Source organism: Achroia grisella, unplaced genomic scaffold (assembly GCF_030625045.1).
Source record: "Achroia grisella isolate CSIRO2021 unplaced genomic scaffold, CSIRO_AGI_Agris_v1 utg544, whole genome shotgun sequence".
Lineage (NCBI taxonomy): Eukaryota > Metazoa > Arthropoda > Insecta > Lepidoptera > Pyralidae > Achroia > Achroia grisella.
Genome location: NW_026712929.1, coordinates 5,234,213 through 5,252,434, shown reverse-complemented (window position 1 = coordinate 5,252,434; position 18,222 = coordinate 5,234,213). Strand labels below are relative to the sequence as shown.

At 29.4% G+C, this 18,222-nt stretch overlaps 1 protein-coding gene across 1 annotated transcript in view; it reads left to right on the top strand.

The window, feature by feature from the left end:
- Window positions 1–6,632: 6,632 nt before the first annotated feature.
- Window positions 6,633–18,222, top strand: part of LOC131847976 (uncharacterized) — a gene marked incomplete at its 5' end in the record, with an annotated part of 29,134 nt that continues 17,544 nt past the window's right edge. Inside the window, one exon of the mRNA XM_059197705.1 lies at window positions 6,633–6,666. Within this exon, the coding sequence (XP_059053688.1) occupies window positions 6,633–6,666 (34 nt within the window). The remainder of the gene's footprint in view (window positions 6,667–18,222) is intronic.

The following is an 18,222-nucleotide window of genomic DNA, read 5'->3' as shown; positions in this document are numbered from 1 at the left end:
TAAACGTTTGCTCTGCAATTTTATTTTATAAATACATAAATATAATCCTGGTATAGCCTATAACTGATGACCCTGCTCTTGGACAAGAGCGTAAGAACATATTATTAATATTTTTAAAGAACAAAACAACATATAATATTAAAAATGTTGTCAATACATATGAACAACATTTCCTTGGAAGAAACAACATCTACCTTTCCATCCGAGCTATTCAGGTTCGGAATACGCGTTTCTCCATTATGGCCAGTAGAGTCAGAGATATGGTTCGCGCAAGTAGAGGGATAGTTTGCAATTTAGAATATCACATCTATTATTTTGATTTAACAAAATTTTATTATGTTATTGGCCAACTGGACCACCAATTTTCAAAAGAATTTAAAGAAATGTTTAAACTGTTTATTAAATATAAATAAATATGACATTTAAATTTGTAAATATCATATTGTCAACATTCAAGGGGTATAATAAAATAGCAGATAAAAGTTTTTATGGAAATTCTAACTAGCTAGAACGATGAAGCTTTTTCTCTTACGCTTTTTATATCAGTTTATTTAATAAATACCTTACTAATATTATGAAAGTGAAAGTGACTCTGTCTGTCTGTCTTAAAATCCAAAACTTCTGAACTGATTTAAATGAAATTTAAAGTCTAGATCTTGAGATAGGACATAGGTTACTTTTTAATGCTAAAAAGGGTTATAAGAGACTGAAAATGAGGAATTTTTTAAAAGTTTAAACTTCATTCTTATTTTTTTGCGTATTGATTAAATATAATTAACGAAAATGGGTCAAAATTTCGGGAGTTAAAATGTTGAATCCATGTATTGTCATTTTTTAAAGCTAGATATATCTTTTCGAAACCCATTTTTTAGGACTGTTTAGAAAATATCAGTACCTACCGCCACAGGACTCAGCCATAAATGGTTACAGTATAGCGACATCTTATCATTGGTACATGATGACACTAATATAAGTAGCATTAAAAAAAACAAGAAAAAGGGTTATAAGGGGTTGAAAGGAGAGATGTAATGTATGTATGGTATGTATGGAAGTATCTTCATTTTAAAGATAGTAGTTTGAAACTTAGTTTTTGGCTGTTGATTGAATTGTATGGAATTATGTATGGAAATTTCATTTTTGAAGCTAGAACGATGAAACTTTTTTATTGGGTTAGATTATTAATATATATTTTTTATTATTTGCTCAATTTATTTTCATCATATTTTACGCGGACGAAGTCGACTGGAGTAAACTGATAACTAAATATAACTAAAACTACATATTTGTTTAAAAACTCTTTATTGCAAGATGGCAAAATAATACATAAGAATTATAAATATAAAATTAAATATATCTATATGTACAAAGGCGGTCTTATCGCTAAAAGCAATCTCCAGACAACCAAAAGCATAGAGAAAATACAACAAAACAGTATATAATTTTATAAAAGGAACGATGAGCAAGTAATCAAATATTTAATGACCAAAACAGCTGTCATAATTCTTAAAAGACAATGACCAGGTATAGACCGAAAATAATGAAAAGAAATTTAGCAGATGAATTTCTTGTCAAGTCTTCTCAATCGAAGTACGAGTAGCTAACCAAACAGGACAGTATAGATACTGATATAAAATTATGACAGATTTGACTATTTTTACTTTGATTTATTATTTAATAGGTATTGTATTACTTTAATAATAATTATATACTTTAAAAGAATTTTTGTTAGTACTAATTTTATTTTATTAATAACTGTTTAGAATTTAACATTAATTTATTTGATAATTGGGGTGCACGGAATAGATTTATACAAAGTGATAAACAAACAAACTTAAATAAACATTATCGGAGACTCGGGCAGAGAGAAATATTCCCTCTAATCAAATCCAGGAGGTATTTGCTTTTATTGTAGCGGGATTGAAATCGCTAGAAGCGTCTGTTATAAATTCGAGAGGTTTTAGTACAGATGAAATGACAAAACTTCTGTTACAGTATTCATATCCTTATAGGAAAGACACAGCCAGCTGAGAGAAAGACAAAGAGACAGCTGTATGGGCTTAGACTCTTTGCCTTTCTGATAAGGACAAAAAGAAAAACAAAAAAAAAATTAGCAGCATTTTTCGGACTCCTCTAATACTGTTGAACATAGCTAGATAATATAGCCTTTATAGCCCTAATTTAGTGCTGTAGTGTAGTATTTTAAGAATTATATTTAGTAATTTTCTGGTCACGGCCATTATTGTTGTTATGAATGTGTTGTAAATGTGTAATATTTTAGTGACATCTTTTCTTCTAAATTCAAAATATCTATATTCATGTAGGTCTATTACAGACTCTTATGATATGTCAAATCTACCGTCAATTCGGAATGATTTCGAGATGAGAAGAACTGACAAGAAACTCAGCTCGTATTTTTTTCTTAATGTTGTACATATTTACAATAATACTATTTCATTTAAATTAAAATTTGGGAGAATAGAATGACCACCCGCGTATGCTATATAAAAAAATTTAAAAAATCTAATCAGTGTTCGCAACCTGAACAGACCAGTCACACAAGCAGCAGCTGTTCACGAGTATGACGGATGTGCCAGCCATCATTGCACTCTACCATATTAGAGGGAGCACCTCGACCCGGCCCACCACGCCGCCACAAGTTTGAACTTTATAGCGAGCATGACTGTTTCAAGTTACTCCACTACGTCATTTATATAATTTACTACTTACTTACTAAAAAAATTAAGTTATATGATACAATAACAAATCACAAAATTAATATTATAGTAATGTTAGTATTTAAATTAGTTATGAAACTACATCTAAATCCAAAACTACGGTTTGTTAGACAATATAATAGAAAAGACATATGACTACACTATCTGAGATTACATACCTACTTTTTATGTTCTTGCCAACTATTAAATTGATAAATACTTTAATTTGCAACTAATTAAATTTATTTCGATCTTAAAATACACAATTTAGATATTTCATAAATTAATTAATTTTTATATAAATTTTATTTTAATCAGGCAAAACATTACACATACATATTTTACAATTACAACTGATATAGACCTTTGTTTGTTGCAAAATTAATTTGATTTCATTTCATTTCTAGCTTTCCAGAAACAGATAAAAGAAGAACACAAAATGACCCTTCAAAATACCTTTTTCCAAGGGTTGAAAAGGTACAATGTTACTACGAAAATATAGAAGAAAAACATGACACAGTACCTATCTTTATTTTGCTGTCATCTTATAAATTCATCTAAAAATAACAAAAGTGTATTTATTTCGAAATTGCTGAAATTACCCTCATTTATCAAAAGGGTACAATAAATACAGGTCGGCCGGGCGCCATCTTTCATCCGTAGCTTTCTTACAGCACAAATGGGAATCGCAAAGTGCCGCAAACTCCGCAGTACTTCTGTATGTCACATATATTCGTTATATTTTACCTTCTCGGCTCGTACCGATAATGTACAGGTAATATACAATTACTTTAAACGAGCAATGTTTGTATATATGTTTAATGTATCTCGGAAACGGCTCTAAAGATTTGATTTTATTTATAATTTAGATAAGGTTTCGCATTTATGGGTTCGGTGGTCTAGCGGTTCAGCACACCGCCTTATTTATAAAGTTCGTGGGTTTGATTCCGCGCACAACAAATATGTAAATGGTTTGTACCGTGCGATATGGATCCTAGTACCTTGGATGTATAATATTTTCTATGTATAATATTGTTTCTATTTATAAAATATATATATCTATGCATTTGTATCACTTGTCTAGTAGGTACCCATGACTAAAGCTCTGGCGTGAGGGTGGTAAAATAGGAGATGTAAGTTTGTATGGAAATTTGTGAAATTATTTTCTTTGTGTTGTTTGTGTTAGAATTTATTTCTTTATTTGATCAAGATCACCATAACACTTGACGAAGTCGCGGGAACAGCTAGTAAATGATAAATAAAATAGCAATAAAAAATGTAGATTACATGTAATTAATATTGAAATGTAAGTACCTTCCAGTAAGGTATTTTCAAATATCTGTGGCATTAGTTAGCTTTGAAATTTACCATTCCGATTGGGGTCGTATCGTGTGGAACTCGATATTGGGTGGGATTAGACAACTTTACTGGTACGCTTTTAATGGAAAAGTACTAATACAGTATTTTCGTTTGATATAAATAGAAACTACATTTGCTATACCTGCATGCGTAATAGAAAAGCCAAACAGAAATCCTGTGATAATTACAAAAAGTTAGTTTATATCTGACAATAATGAGACCAACTGATAAAGGTTTAGAAGAATGTGGGACTTTCCGTTAGCCGCAAGTTCGATTCCTATACAATAGTAACATTTGATGTTAAGAGTTTGTGTATCTTATTTGGCTATTTTCTATATACGTACTATATTTGTATATAAAAAAACGTTTTTATAAAATATACTCATATGTATACCTACAAATCCAGTACTTAGCTAAAATTACAGGTTTATCCTTTTAACCGCTACCTTTCAACTGCTTTATGTTCTCATCCAATGGTTAGCTAGTAAAAAAATATATATTTAATGCCATATGCACACCTATTGTACACTTTTAGAAGTTCAATAAAGAATAAATAAATGAATATCGTAGTTTGAAAAAAATAATACCGGTTCTCATCCGATCACCAAAGTTAAGCAAAAACTTCGGCGATCGGATGAGATGAGCCGTCAAAATTTGGATGGGTGACCGACTGGAAACAGTGCGTGGAGTCGACTTTTTGCCTGCAAGTAATATTGTGTTACACATTTATAGAATTAAGAGACACAAATATTTACAAAAATATAAATAAAATAAATTTTCTTAAGCATTCCATAATGATTAAACTATTACTACAAAGCGCCATCTATACAGAGAATGTAATTACTAATTATCGTATCAGAAATTTGTGTCTCTTGATTTCAATAGGGAGCAGGAAATGTAAGTAAAGGTATTTTATATTATTTTATGCTCTAAAAATATCTTTGAAACTAAAGCAACTAGACAGAATTTAATAGTTAATAGATATTATAACAGATGGCGCTCTTTTTGAATTTTACAGTAATAAGTTTAAGCATTATTACTAATCCAACCTTGTAAATAGGTAAATGTACATAATAAATACTAAGTAATCATTGCGTCCAAATCATATTTTCTCAAATAGTGGGTGCAGCACGTATTGTCTTATTACACTAAACTTAATAGAACTTAAACATTTTAGATTGAAATAAAACACTGTAGATAAATTGAATAAATAATATAAATATTACAGTTTACTTTTTACACAGTTTTATTAACTTATGGTCAATCACGCCACAAACACAATTAAAACCTTCAAATGAATATAGGATCAGCTATTTTCTTTATATTATATTATAACAACAAACTCTATTCTCCACTTTTTTTTCTAACTTTCTTATATTGAGTGAATAAATAAACTAATTTCACAGCATAAATAAACTTACATTGCTTTAACTAATCGATATTTCCTACGAACAATATTCACCATATTCATAATTCAGATTATAATACAATAGCGCCATCTGTCGATATTAATTCCCATTAAACATTTGAGGAGAATTTCAAAACATGGACTCGTTTGTTAGGGCTCCTTCACACTCGTACCCAAGACTAAGGAATAGAATCGCTCACTGATATAAAGTTAATTTTCCAGAAATAATCGAACCCATTGAAATGTATTTATGTACCTAAAAAGATAAGTTAGCATTAGAATAATTACCACTAAAATAACAAAATATTATTGAGGCATAATGTCTATGATGTCAAAAGTTAAACTAGGAAACTAAAGTAACTTGTAAATTTAATTAAATAACTGATATATAAAACAATTTTTTTTTATTTAAATATAACAGAACAGAGTAAATTAAAATAGTTATTGACACCTATTGAAAATTTCAACTTAATGTATATAAATTAATGTCGTATTGTTTTATGTTTATTTGATTCAATGCAGTGTAATTGTAATTTAAAACTTATGTTACGCATAATTTAGCATATTTTCCGTTCAGTATAAAAAAATCTATCATATGTTTTACAAAAACAAGAATAAAAAGTACACCAATTGATTTGGTATACCTATTTCATTATTACTATTCACTAATGCACTATGATTCCCAAACTTTTTGTCCTTTTCATATAAAAAAACGAATCACCGTTCAACTTCTCACCTTGTTCGAGATAATGTTTCTTCGTAGTTCGGAATAGGGTTTACGTACTTTGTAAATGTCAAAATAACTCTTTCGATGCCAAATAAATTATTGTTGTTTTACTTTGATAATTGTTAGATTTTTCAAAATGCATCGAAATTGAGTTAGTCGCGCGTATAATTATAGTTTTGTACTATAAATCGGCTTAATACGTCTTGAAGCAGTGCTTTTTTTTATCTCGATATCTTGTTGTGTCAAATTGTTTGTAATGTTATTTATTTAAATTGTGTTCAAAACACGTGAATTTCTTGAATTATTCTATTATACGAATGTGTAGCTTCCTACGTGTGGCTTAAAGTTTTCAATAAGTGTTGTTTTAGTGTAAATTTCATTGTGAAGTGAAAGTGTTGAGGTTAGTTTTTGTTCCCGCTTTTAAAAATCATCTATTCCCAGTTCCTGGCTTCGGTTTGGTGAGTAATAGCGAGTAAGTTTTATTACGAAGGATTTCCAATAAGTTAATATTTGTAATATAGTTTTTTCATGAGTACATTTATGTATGTTTTCATTTTCATACTGTGAGAGATGAGGCAGTTGTCTACAATAAATGCATGAATAATTGATACTATTCTTATAATTTTATACCTAAATATATATTAATACATATTATTAAAGTATAGAAAGGGTTATAATTTATATATATTTAAATAATATGCTTCCAAAATTGTACTTGCAATGATACAATAATGTTTCAAGCATTTGTGGATCTGCTTTCATAAAGTAATAATAATATAAGCTAAAAGCTATGGAAAGTTAAATTAAAGTCATATAAATATACACTAGATATGGCATGAATTTATTAAGGTAGTTATAAACTGAATTTTTAAGTTCAACAGTGGATTGACGTTGTTCTTAATCCTGGAATGATGATGATTGCCAATAGATGTATAATATTAAGAATTATTTCAGTTACCAGTGTATTTTATTTTATAATATCAATATTTTGAGTATCTGCAATAATACCAGATATTTCACACTGAAATTTAGGATTGTTGGAATAGTGTTCGTTGATTGGTTTGTGAAATTGAGATTAAAGTTCAATTCCCTTATACCATCAATTTGAGAGGTTTTAATGTCTAAGGCAATCAATTTAAACTATTATATGCGGCAATGATGCTGATTTTCTTCCATTGGTAGACAAGCGTCAAATGGTAAATGATTAAATAGTTCCGGCATGCAAATAGTTGCATATATGTAACAATATGATAAGTAATCATACTTATTAAGTTTATTATTTAAGTAGAATTCCCCTTCGATCTATCCCCAATCCAATCCTAATGGGGATTGATATTACGACCGCCGAGCTGAGGTTCGAATCCCTAGTGGTGCCATCAGAGTAAAGTCATATACGTCAGGCGAAAGTTGGCCTTCAGGTGCTCCATAAGTCCTACTGCGGCTTGGAGTGCCATTTGCACTTGCCCGCTATCATCCGCTGAAGCTGTAAAAGCCAGCTGCGGCCAACAGCATTAGAGTAGTCTGATAAAAAAAATTCTTTATCGTGACCATAAGCTCTAATAAAGCTTATTACAATCTGGATGGTTTGTTTGTCCACAGTTGCCATTATTTTGGTGGTTATCATTAAGTTTTGTTAATAATATTTATTTTGCTGTTATTATCACAGTCATTTTCCTATGGTCTAATTTTTGTATTGTTATGTATGTTGAATTTTAATTTTATCAATATAAAGGTAGGCTTCAATTATACACTGGATATGCTGATATTTGCTGGTATAAATAAAAGACCCACTTCTGTTTGTTTGTTCTGTTATCTGTTTGTATGTCTGTATTTATCTATACCAATATTAGGAAGCCAGATATGGCATTTTATAAGCAACGTGATCGGATAGTCGGATTTGAGAAGTATTTCACTATTAAAAGGCTGCATTAATGAAGAGTAATATAGGATATATATTGTTTTAATATATATATTTAATAACTCATAAAATTATGAGTACATGGGCAATGCCAGGGTCATATATAGGTGGTGCGTATAAATGAATACAACTGTAATCTCGGATGGTAAAGTTACAGTCATTTCATTAATTATTCTGGTGAATGTTACAGTTAACTTGTTTCTAATTTACAAACGAAATAACAAGTAACAATGTATGGTGATTTGATCACTGAGCAGAAGTGTATGTTATGGCAGCACTGGTTGTATGCAAAATTTCAAATATTTGTATGTTTGTTATTCACAATTGTGAATTAATTGTAAGATTGAGGTGTATAGTATAATTTTTTTTATACTATGCAGGTGGCAAACAAGTATACAGTCCATCTGATGGTAAACGGTTCCTATAGACTCCTAACACACTAAGAAATAATAAGATATAACAGCCAATATTGAGAGTCTAACCTCTCTATAGACAGCAATGGGTACTGTTAAAGTTGCAATGATGATGATGATGATGATGATGATGGTGATCATGATGATCGTGATGATGATGGTGATCATGATGAAGATAATGGTGTATGTAGTAATACATCACTAATTATGAATTAAGTTGATTTTTTATAAGAAATATATATCCAGGGAATTCATCAGTAGATTATGGTTGAAGTGATGATGCCTACTCATAAGGATCGTAGTTTCACAAAATACCACAAAACAGATGTGTGCCGATTAAAATTTCTGACATCATCAAAATAGGATTCTGAAATGATGATGAATTTCATGATGATGACATATATGCACTTGATGATGATATTTTTGTACTGCAATGGTAAATGGCTGAATTGACAATCACATCTACTCATAATCCTTTTAACATAAAATAAAAGGAATTAACTTATTACTATGAAATTTAAATGATGATTGATGAATTTCATTTTATTACAGTTTGTGTGTATGTATATTTTAAAGTTTAATGACACTGACTTTAAACATTATTAATTTTGATATATGAGCATTATAATCAAAATAGACGAAGTAATGTTATCAGTGCACAATAAATGGCTGAAATGATGATGATTATGAACTTATTAAATAGGTTCAACTTTTAATTATTATTTAATAATAAGTGTGGTATAAGTTATTTTTAAGATCAGTGGATAAAGTCATGCCATATCTTTATGTAACAAGTAATTTATTTATTAGAAAACCAACCACTTACAATCCAATACATCAAATCAACAATACAATTCTGGAGAATATTGGCTTTCTTTTACAAATTTTCAGAAACTTGAACGGAATACGGTCAGGAAAAGTACATATGTACTTTACATTCTTACGTTAAATAAAGATACATTTTTGTGATGCAAATTTGGAAGTTATTTATAATATAATGTTACATTTAATAAAAGAAATGGAATAGTATTTATTTACATAAAGACTTCTGCCTCTATCAATTGGATTTCCTTTGAATTATTTTTATGAACTTTAAAAAACCATGGTGCCATTACATCGAACTTTTGAATTTAATGACTTAGTATTTTTTATATTATGTATAATATGTTTTTTTTATTTATTGTCGATATCTGTATATTGTTGTTAATTAAATTAATAAATAAATATAAAATAAAAACAACCCACCTTAACCCCATAATAAAGAACTGCGGAATGACTTGTCTATTTATTTACCTATCCAACATCCTAAATTCCATTCCGCCATTTAATTATATTCTTCATATTACTGTGTATGCTTTTCTAATATAATTTATGCTATAAAATAATTTTAGAACAGCATACACAATTATTATTGTTGATAATAAATATATTTGTTTAACAAGGTGTTGTGTTTTATTAATTTAATCACAAGGTATGGTTAATTTTGTGTTTTTTCATCAGTTCCGGCGCAGTTTATACCAGGAAGGACAGGCGCGGGTCTGCTAATATTGAACGGTTTTACATTCTACATGAAGAATCATCAAGCACATGGGAAGAAACAGTGGTACTGTTCATCCAGAGATGTTCATGGATGTCGAGCGGATGTCATCACGTATAAGGGACTGGATGGACGAGACTACATTTCAATATTCCGGGGCAGACATATACACAATCCGCCACGCTTACGTCAATGTCACGACGGTAGATATATAAGAGAGAAAGATATGTTTGCGAAGATTTTAAAGTGACAGCAAATTTAATTAGGTTGTTTTTATTTTTATGGACATAATTTTTATAGAGAGATCATGTGATGTACTTATTAATATTATATTATACGGAACGTGTCTTCTGAACGCAAGTTTCTGCTGTAGGGACCTGCTAGTTTGTAGGCAGTATAATTTTATGAGACGTTTTAGAAATACAGTATTCTGGTAAATTTGGCTGTTTTTTTTATCCTTATTATATATATTTTTTATGTATGGTTCCCGATGATTTTGCTAATGTCAATGTTGGAACATACACTTGTATTATAATCTGTGGGTGCAGTATTTTTAATAATTCGAGTTTGTTAAAAATCTAAAACAAAGGAAACAACAATAAGTAGTGAATGGATATAATTAAATCTCTCATTATGATTACGTAATTATTCAAACTTTATATAATTACATTTTCATATTTACATTTTTATATCATTAACTCATTAAATATATATATATATGCAACTTATATAATAATAATATCCCTGGGCAATTTATACAACGCCATCTAGTCCCAAGATTGTGTGTCGCGGGCTCGATTCTTTGTATGGTACAAAAAATTTGTATTCATAAGTATGATTATTGTACCATTGAAAGAAAAGCTGTGTGTTAAACAGCCAGACGACAGGCTGCACAGAGTACAGTAGAAATGGTGCTTTAAAATTTGTTAGTGAGGTAGTCTCGCTAAAAATTCCCAAGGTATTGGCTGGTAAAGTTAGAAGTAGTTAGAAACTACTACTACTTATTAAGTACATGTATTAAAAAGTGTTTAATTTCAGAAATTTTTTATCTCCCGTCACACCGTACGGGGAGCATGGTGTTAATATTTAAAGACAACAAATACTGGATCAACAATCGCTACCAGAACACGATAAACTGGACTTGTCGCGACAGGAAGCGTCTGGGGTGCAACAGCTGCGTGCAAACCACTATTGAAGGGAGGTACATCAAGCACAAAGGTTTTCATAATCACGCGGACAACTATACTAAATATAATTTCAATGACTGATCCAAGGCCATGCCAGTTATAACTTCTGTAAAAAGTTTTAGTCAATAATTTAGTGGTCGTTGGTATATCTGATGACACTAAGCCAGTGGTTCTTAACCGGTGGTTCGCAGTCCACTGCATGGTGCATTGGAAGTGGTCCGCAAAACATGTATTAAAATCTGGCCATGTCCTGTAGATAAAATATTTATTTATTTAATTTATACGTGCTTTTTATATGTAGAACATATTTTTGTCCTGTATTTATATTTACTTTACATAATCCTCAAATAGTAAATGATCTATGTTCTTTATATTTTAACACGAATAATTTTATGTTAATTAAAGTATTTGCCTCTCTTAAAATTTCGAAGTAATTTATTGCGAGAAATTTTGTGTAATGGTCCCACACTAATGAAAGGTTAAGAAGCACTGCTCTGGGGCAATCGCTACAGACATCAAAACTGACTATGGTTAATGAATAAGATAATGTTCTATTAGCGAAATCGTCACTAGAAAAGTGGAAAGTGTATGAGAAGTAAGCAAATTTACATCAAATACTAATAGCTTATATCATTCTCAAATATTTTGCATTTTTTTCCATAGTCATGTTTACTAAACTTCATTTTGTGTATAAATCTGTACAGAACTATGTACTATTTTGTGTATACTAAGATCTCCTTATTTTTACGAGTAATAAGTCTTGCTTATATGTTAATTATAAGATCTTGCATATATTTCTGTACAAAATACGATATATTGTTTTAATGTATTGTAAAACATTGTATGTTTTATGTGATAAAACATAGCATAACGCGAATGATTGTGCTAATGGATATGATCTCGCAATCACTGCATTTAATCTGAAGTATTTATAATTAGATAAGTGGAGTTCCCAATTATTACAGAAATTTTGGTCACGCTTTTGTTACAGCAGGATTTCATGTTTACAAATACATACGATGTACTGTCTAGATGGTTAGTTGTAGGCTTTAGTTATGATACTTAAGTTTAATGAATGCGAAATTTATTCTTATTGTTAAGTCATTTGACACTATTTTTCCATGCCATATTTGATATATAATTTTATGTAGCGTATTGCATCTCCATATAGCGTTTATATCTTTCTTTGACACGTTATTCTCTTAAATATAAAATCGCGAAACATATGCCATAAATAAAAAATCACTCTCTTTATAAAATTTGAAAATATATTTTCATAACGTATTTAATTTCTAATCTAATTGGTAATAAAATAGAAATCTAATTCAATGATAACGATTCCAATGAATTAATATGTATTTAATTTTGATTTATTCAAAGTCTGATAAAGAAATTATAAGGTACATTTATAATTTTATTCTGGAGGTTTATCAATGAGTCATGCAATTCAACAAATCAGTCAATTATATTTATTTTAAATTAAGTAGATATATGTATGTATTATTATTTATTACTGCCGAATGAAATAAGTAATTGTATAATATGTAATTATTTATTGGAATTAATTTAAGGGAACTTGAGTCAGTTATGGTATAATTTATAGGATTAATGTAATCCTTTGGTACAAATTCAGATATTTTCTGTGAGAAAAATTCAGAATCTGACACTAGTTATTTATTTTTATCAATACTGCTGTACTGACTGATTTTAAAAGTTCGTAAATTGCTTATTTTTTTTATCATAAAAAACATTTTAATTAATTATTATTGGTTGTAAGCTGTTTAAAATACTAGTCATACTTGGATATGGAACTTCACTTCAGTTATTTATGGGAAGTAAAATAAAAGAAATACAATGGAACAGCATATCAAATCCCTGATCTTGAACGGGGATTAACTGGGTTGTTGGTGATATGGGAAATGTGATCTGACTCTCTTTAATAGTTGTTCTTAGCTGAATTAACTACAAGTCAACTTTTTATGTATTTTATATAGACATACATAATTTTGGGATTTTTACTCTCTTCTTTAATTAGCTATAAATGATGATAATGTTATGAACACGATTTTATTATTAAAAGTAAACTATTAGCATTCCTACTTCTACTAGTCTTAGCATTTTTACAATTGTACTGTAAATTTTTAGTAATTTTATAGGTTATGGTGTGTTATGTTATGGTACTTAAAATTGATAGTGTTAGAAGTGATGCCCGAACTAATGTATAGGAATTGTAATAATTATGCACAAAATATATACATACGTGTGTATAAAGTTTGATATACAATACTGTATAAATATCAATCTTTGCATTTTGTCTAATAATATATTAATATATAATAATGTTAAACTATATAAAAACGTTGGGGTGAATATAAAAATGGTTAGATCGGGAGATGGGAATGTTAAAATTGGGAATAATGGCAACACTTTATATTAAGAGTTCGAGAGCGAACTAGGAAAAAAGCCTTAGATAAATTGTTTGTACAAGTATTAATCATTTTCGGAAACTAGACAATTAGCGAAGATGAATAAAAGTTATTCAAAATAGATACCTACGCATTCGTAGTCATTTTTTTTACTGAAAAAAAAGCAACACGTAAGCTATACGAATAACTATTTAAATTAAAATAACAATTAAATAGTACTAATAAATTGCATAGTTCAGGTGATAAATATCAAATTATTTGATATATTTGTAATTTTAAAAGCTCCCAATTCAGGTCTCATTATTTAAATATATAAGTAGACAACATAATAAAAGTAGAGAAATTTTATATTTATACAAATTTGAATTTAAAAATCAAGTACTTAAGTACTAATGTTAAAAATCAAATACGTTCTTAGTTATTTCTTTGTCGGTTGTCATTACTTATTCTTGTGATTCGTGTATAACCTACTTCGATATATGTAGATGTAATAGTATAAATAATCAAATTTATTAATTTATCGTAATACCATGAATATGATTTTGTTTAATGAAATAAAATAGTAATTTTTTTAGTGATTATTATAAATATGTGCTAAAACTTCACCAGAATTGTAGAATGAACAATATTAGAAAAAAAGTAGGTAATATATGCAAAAATGTAACTGCGTAGGTACCAATTTGATGGCTCGTTTTTTCTACGCGTAATTAGTATACTAAATTGTTAATTTTATGGAAAAGCGCCACCTAGTGGCAAATATTGGTACTTACTGTACAAAGAAAATTTAATTTTTCAGTCATAATGATCTCGATATTATCTTATAGACGGCATTATTAATTATGAATTATTGTATGTTTTTGATGTAGTTGTATTATTATATTGCCATATTTTAAAATATTACTTATTTTATAACTCTATTTGTCAGTCCACTTAAAAACTCTTTCGAATGAGACAAAAACAATTCGAAGGAAGGAAATAGTAATTTTATTAAGTAGACGAAATATTACTGTAAATGTGTTTATTTATTCTTCCTTTTAATTTATAAATTAAGATTAAACGCAAGTAAAACATACATTCTGCCATAAATCAGTATTGCGATAGTGAAGTAATGTTTGTGTATTATTCAAGGAGAATTCGAATGAGATAGGCAATCTACAAAATTTGATCTGTAATATATTCTTTATACAAGTTTTTTTTATTAATATGTATTTAGATATATTATATATCTAAACAGATATTAATGGGAAAAAACTATTTAGGTCTATAATTGTAGTTGTTTTAAAAATTGTGTACTAATTTATTTACAATGCCTCACAAATTGATACAGCGTAATAGTGTGTGTTTTTTTCACTCTGTCTAGTAACTATATTACGCCATCTCTTGACTTGTTACTCAAAACTAAGTTTAAATGTTTAGCCGTTAGGTCGTATAGATGGCGTTACTTGTGCTGTCCACAATCACAATTATTTTCAATTGTACTATGCCTTAGTTTGTACTTATTTTAGATTATAAATATGAAATAGTATCCTAGTCAATATATCTCATAATCGTATGTATAGTTTTATCTACAAAATTGTGCCAAATAAGAACTGTCTTCTATTATATGATAGTACTGACGCTATAGTAATTGTTAGTACAGCGTAGTCGAATTTTATGTAAATTTTTATATTAATCTTTACATCTAATGTTGATTTTTTTTAAATATAAACGGAAAATTATAGGCTATTTGTATTTTATTGATATTTTTATTCAATAAATATGTCTTTTTATTAACAACATATCAACTTAAGTTCAATTTAGCTTTTCAGCAGCAAACCTTGGTGATGTACCTAATATACGCTATGTTAGGAGGAGAAGTGAGAAAAGATATTGCTTTTCATTGAAATGATGGAAAAACAAAAGATACTCGATAGCGATTCTAAAAGACATAATAAACTAGTATACGATTGTAGAAAAAAAAAACTTAAACCGGAAAACTTGACAAGTAAGTGATCAAATGGACGATCAAATAATATTGCCTGTAAAAAGGGAGTCTGAGCAGTGGTCTCTAAGAAATATTTTATAACAGGTTTATAACAGATGTATTGGTATGGACTACAATCCTAATATATCATTTAGGTGGCCAACTTGATTAGACTCAAGATCTCCTGTTTACTATTGAAACCCTACGATCTACCAATTAATTACATACTTATTGAAATCTTAAATGAAACAGCATAGTTCAGTACACAATTATTTAGTTTTTTATTTTATTAAAAGACAAAACATAAATGTGAGAATTATTCTTAGTAACTTAGCTACTAGATTTATTTACCTTTATATATTAGTATGAGTATTGTGTCTGAGTATCTGTCACTAGTTTATCATAATCAGGTTTATAGTTGGAAATTGCCAACCTTTTCTACGATTACGTTGCGCAGTCTGGTCTACCTATTTATATTTTTTGCCTTGCCACGATCTAACAGTCGCGATCGACCTATTGGCCACTCCTGATTTAAGGAATGGTCCGACCGAGTTAGATTGACCTAATTTAATCAGCTTCATGACTCGTTTCTATACTGATTCTTTTACGTATGATGCGATACTCTACGAAACAATAATCGTATATTGTAATGATTGTTATTTTTGTTATTTTCAGTGAAATTCATTACAATGCGATCAAATAAGAACCGGAAGTTACTACTGGTGAATAACTTCGCGTACAGTTACCATTGCGTACTGCGTATCGGAGTGCGTTATAGGTGTACGCAGAAGAGCCATAAATGTAAAGCTTCTGTGGTCTTAGATGAAGATTACTCCACTAGTGGTTAAATTTCAGGCAAGTCACAATCATGATGCGCCACGGTATTATTGTGATAAATATGGATACTATACTAAATTGTGATTTGAGAGTGGTATATTATATATTTATATTTGTGAAGTATTTAGCAAGCACGGTGGTAGGTGTGTCGGTGAAGATGATTATTAAAGCAGTGATTATGGGAGTTAATGTGATTAGGATAAAAAAATAAGGGACTTTTGTCGGGTAAATTTTTATATGGGCAAAATATTAAGTGTTATGTTTATATGTTATTTTATACGTTATATTTTGTCCTTTGTAATTATTGTTAAGTAAGGGGAGTCATAGTTATAATTAAATATATCTATATATACACAATCAAATATATAGATATGGCTAGTTCTTATAGTGAAGGAATTTTGGTGGGCTGAAATTATAGCTCCTTAGTTTTTAAATGTACAATGTACGTAGTAAAATAAAGTCACTGCCGCTTAAAGTTCCGCCTAACAGCCAATCAAACTCTCCAAGAAGATCTCGTCGACCCCAGACGCGTTCGGGTCAGACAACTTCTCACTTGTGTGGTATGTATTTACTTAAAAAATATTTGGATTTCTTAAATATTGTTTATTGTCTTGTAATCAAGATATACCTAGTGTAAATATACCATAAAGCATTAACATATAATTCAAGGACGCCGTTTTTGTGTTTTTTATAAAAAAACATCAGCATTATCACTTTCCTGTGTATCACTTGTCTGGATCCATTTAAACAGGATTACTTACATTCCGAATTTCCTCTTAATATTATACCTATGTATGTAATAAAAAAACGTTGCCTTTTTCCACAGAAACCAAAATGCCACAGCCTCAGAAAAAAAAACACCAAGGAAGAAGTATTAGCACAAAAGCAACAAAATGAAAGAAAACGTTATGAACGAATGTAAAATGATCCAGATAAGTTAGCTACTTTAAAAGAAAAGATAAAACAAAATTATTTAAAGGCTAGAACTACAGGAATAATAAAAACAATAACTGAAATGACCGATCGTAAAAAAAGGCACTGCAAGAAATCCTGGCGGGCAAGATCTAGTAAATACTATAAGAAAAAATGTGCTGCTAAAAACAGTGTTACAGATTTTATAAAAGCGAACACTCCATCAAGCTTATGTAGTGAAGATTTTATTTGATAACCATCGTCGTCCCAGATTCTGCTTTCACCATTGCAAGAACCATCTTTTAGTCAGTCACCAGTTAAGAGAGGCTAGACAAAAGTCAGTTATACAATGACGTAAGAGAAACAAAGAAATAAAAGAGAAGGATGCTAAAATTAAAAAAACTGCAAGCTGAACTGAATAAATACCGGAAGAAAGTCAGCAAATTGCGTAAGAAAAAAAAATGTCTCAAATGGCTAATGGCTCAGTGACAGCCCGGTGACTCTGTATTGAAATAAGCTCATGTTTTTTTATACTAGAATGCAAAATATCCGAAATAAGTCCCAATTGTATCCGTTGGTCTTGGAATTATCAAAAAATAGCTACTGCTATTTACTTGTAGAAGATGATAATAAATTCTTCATTCATTCATAATTTAAGAGCGACGCTCTTGTCGGTGGAGCTCTTGCTACTTTCCACGATCTTCCATCATACTCTTGAAACGTTGATAAGTACGTCACGACTGCAATTCTGTCTTTAATTTGCTTGTTGTACAGCTACATCAAGCAAATTAAAGAAAGAAAGCCTTGGTCGTCCTCTCCCA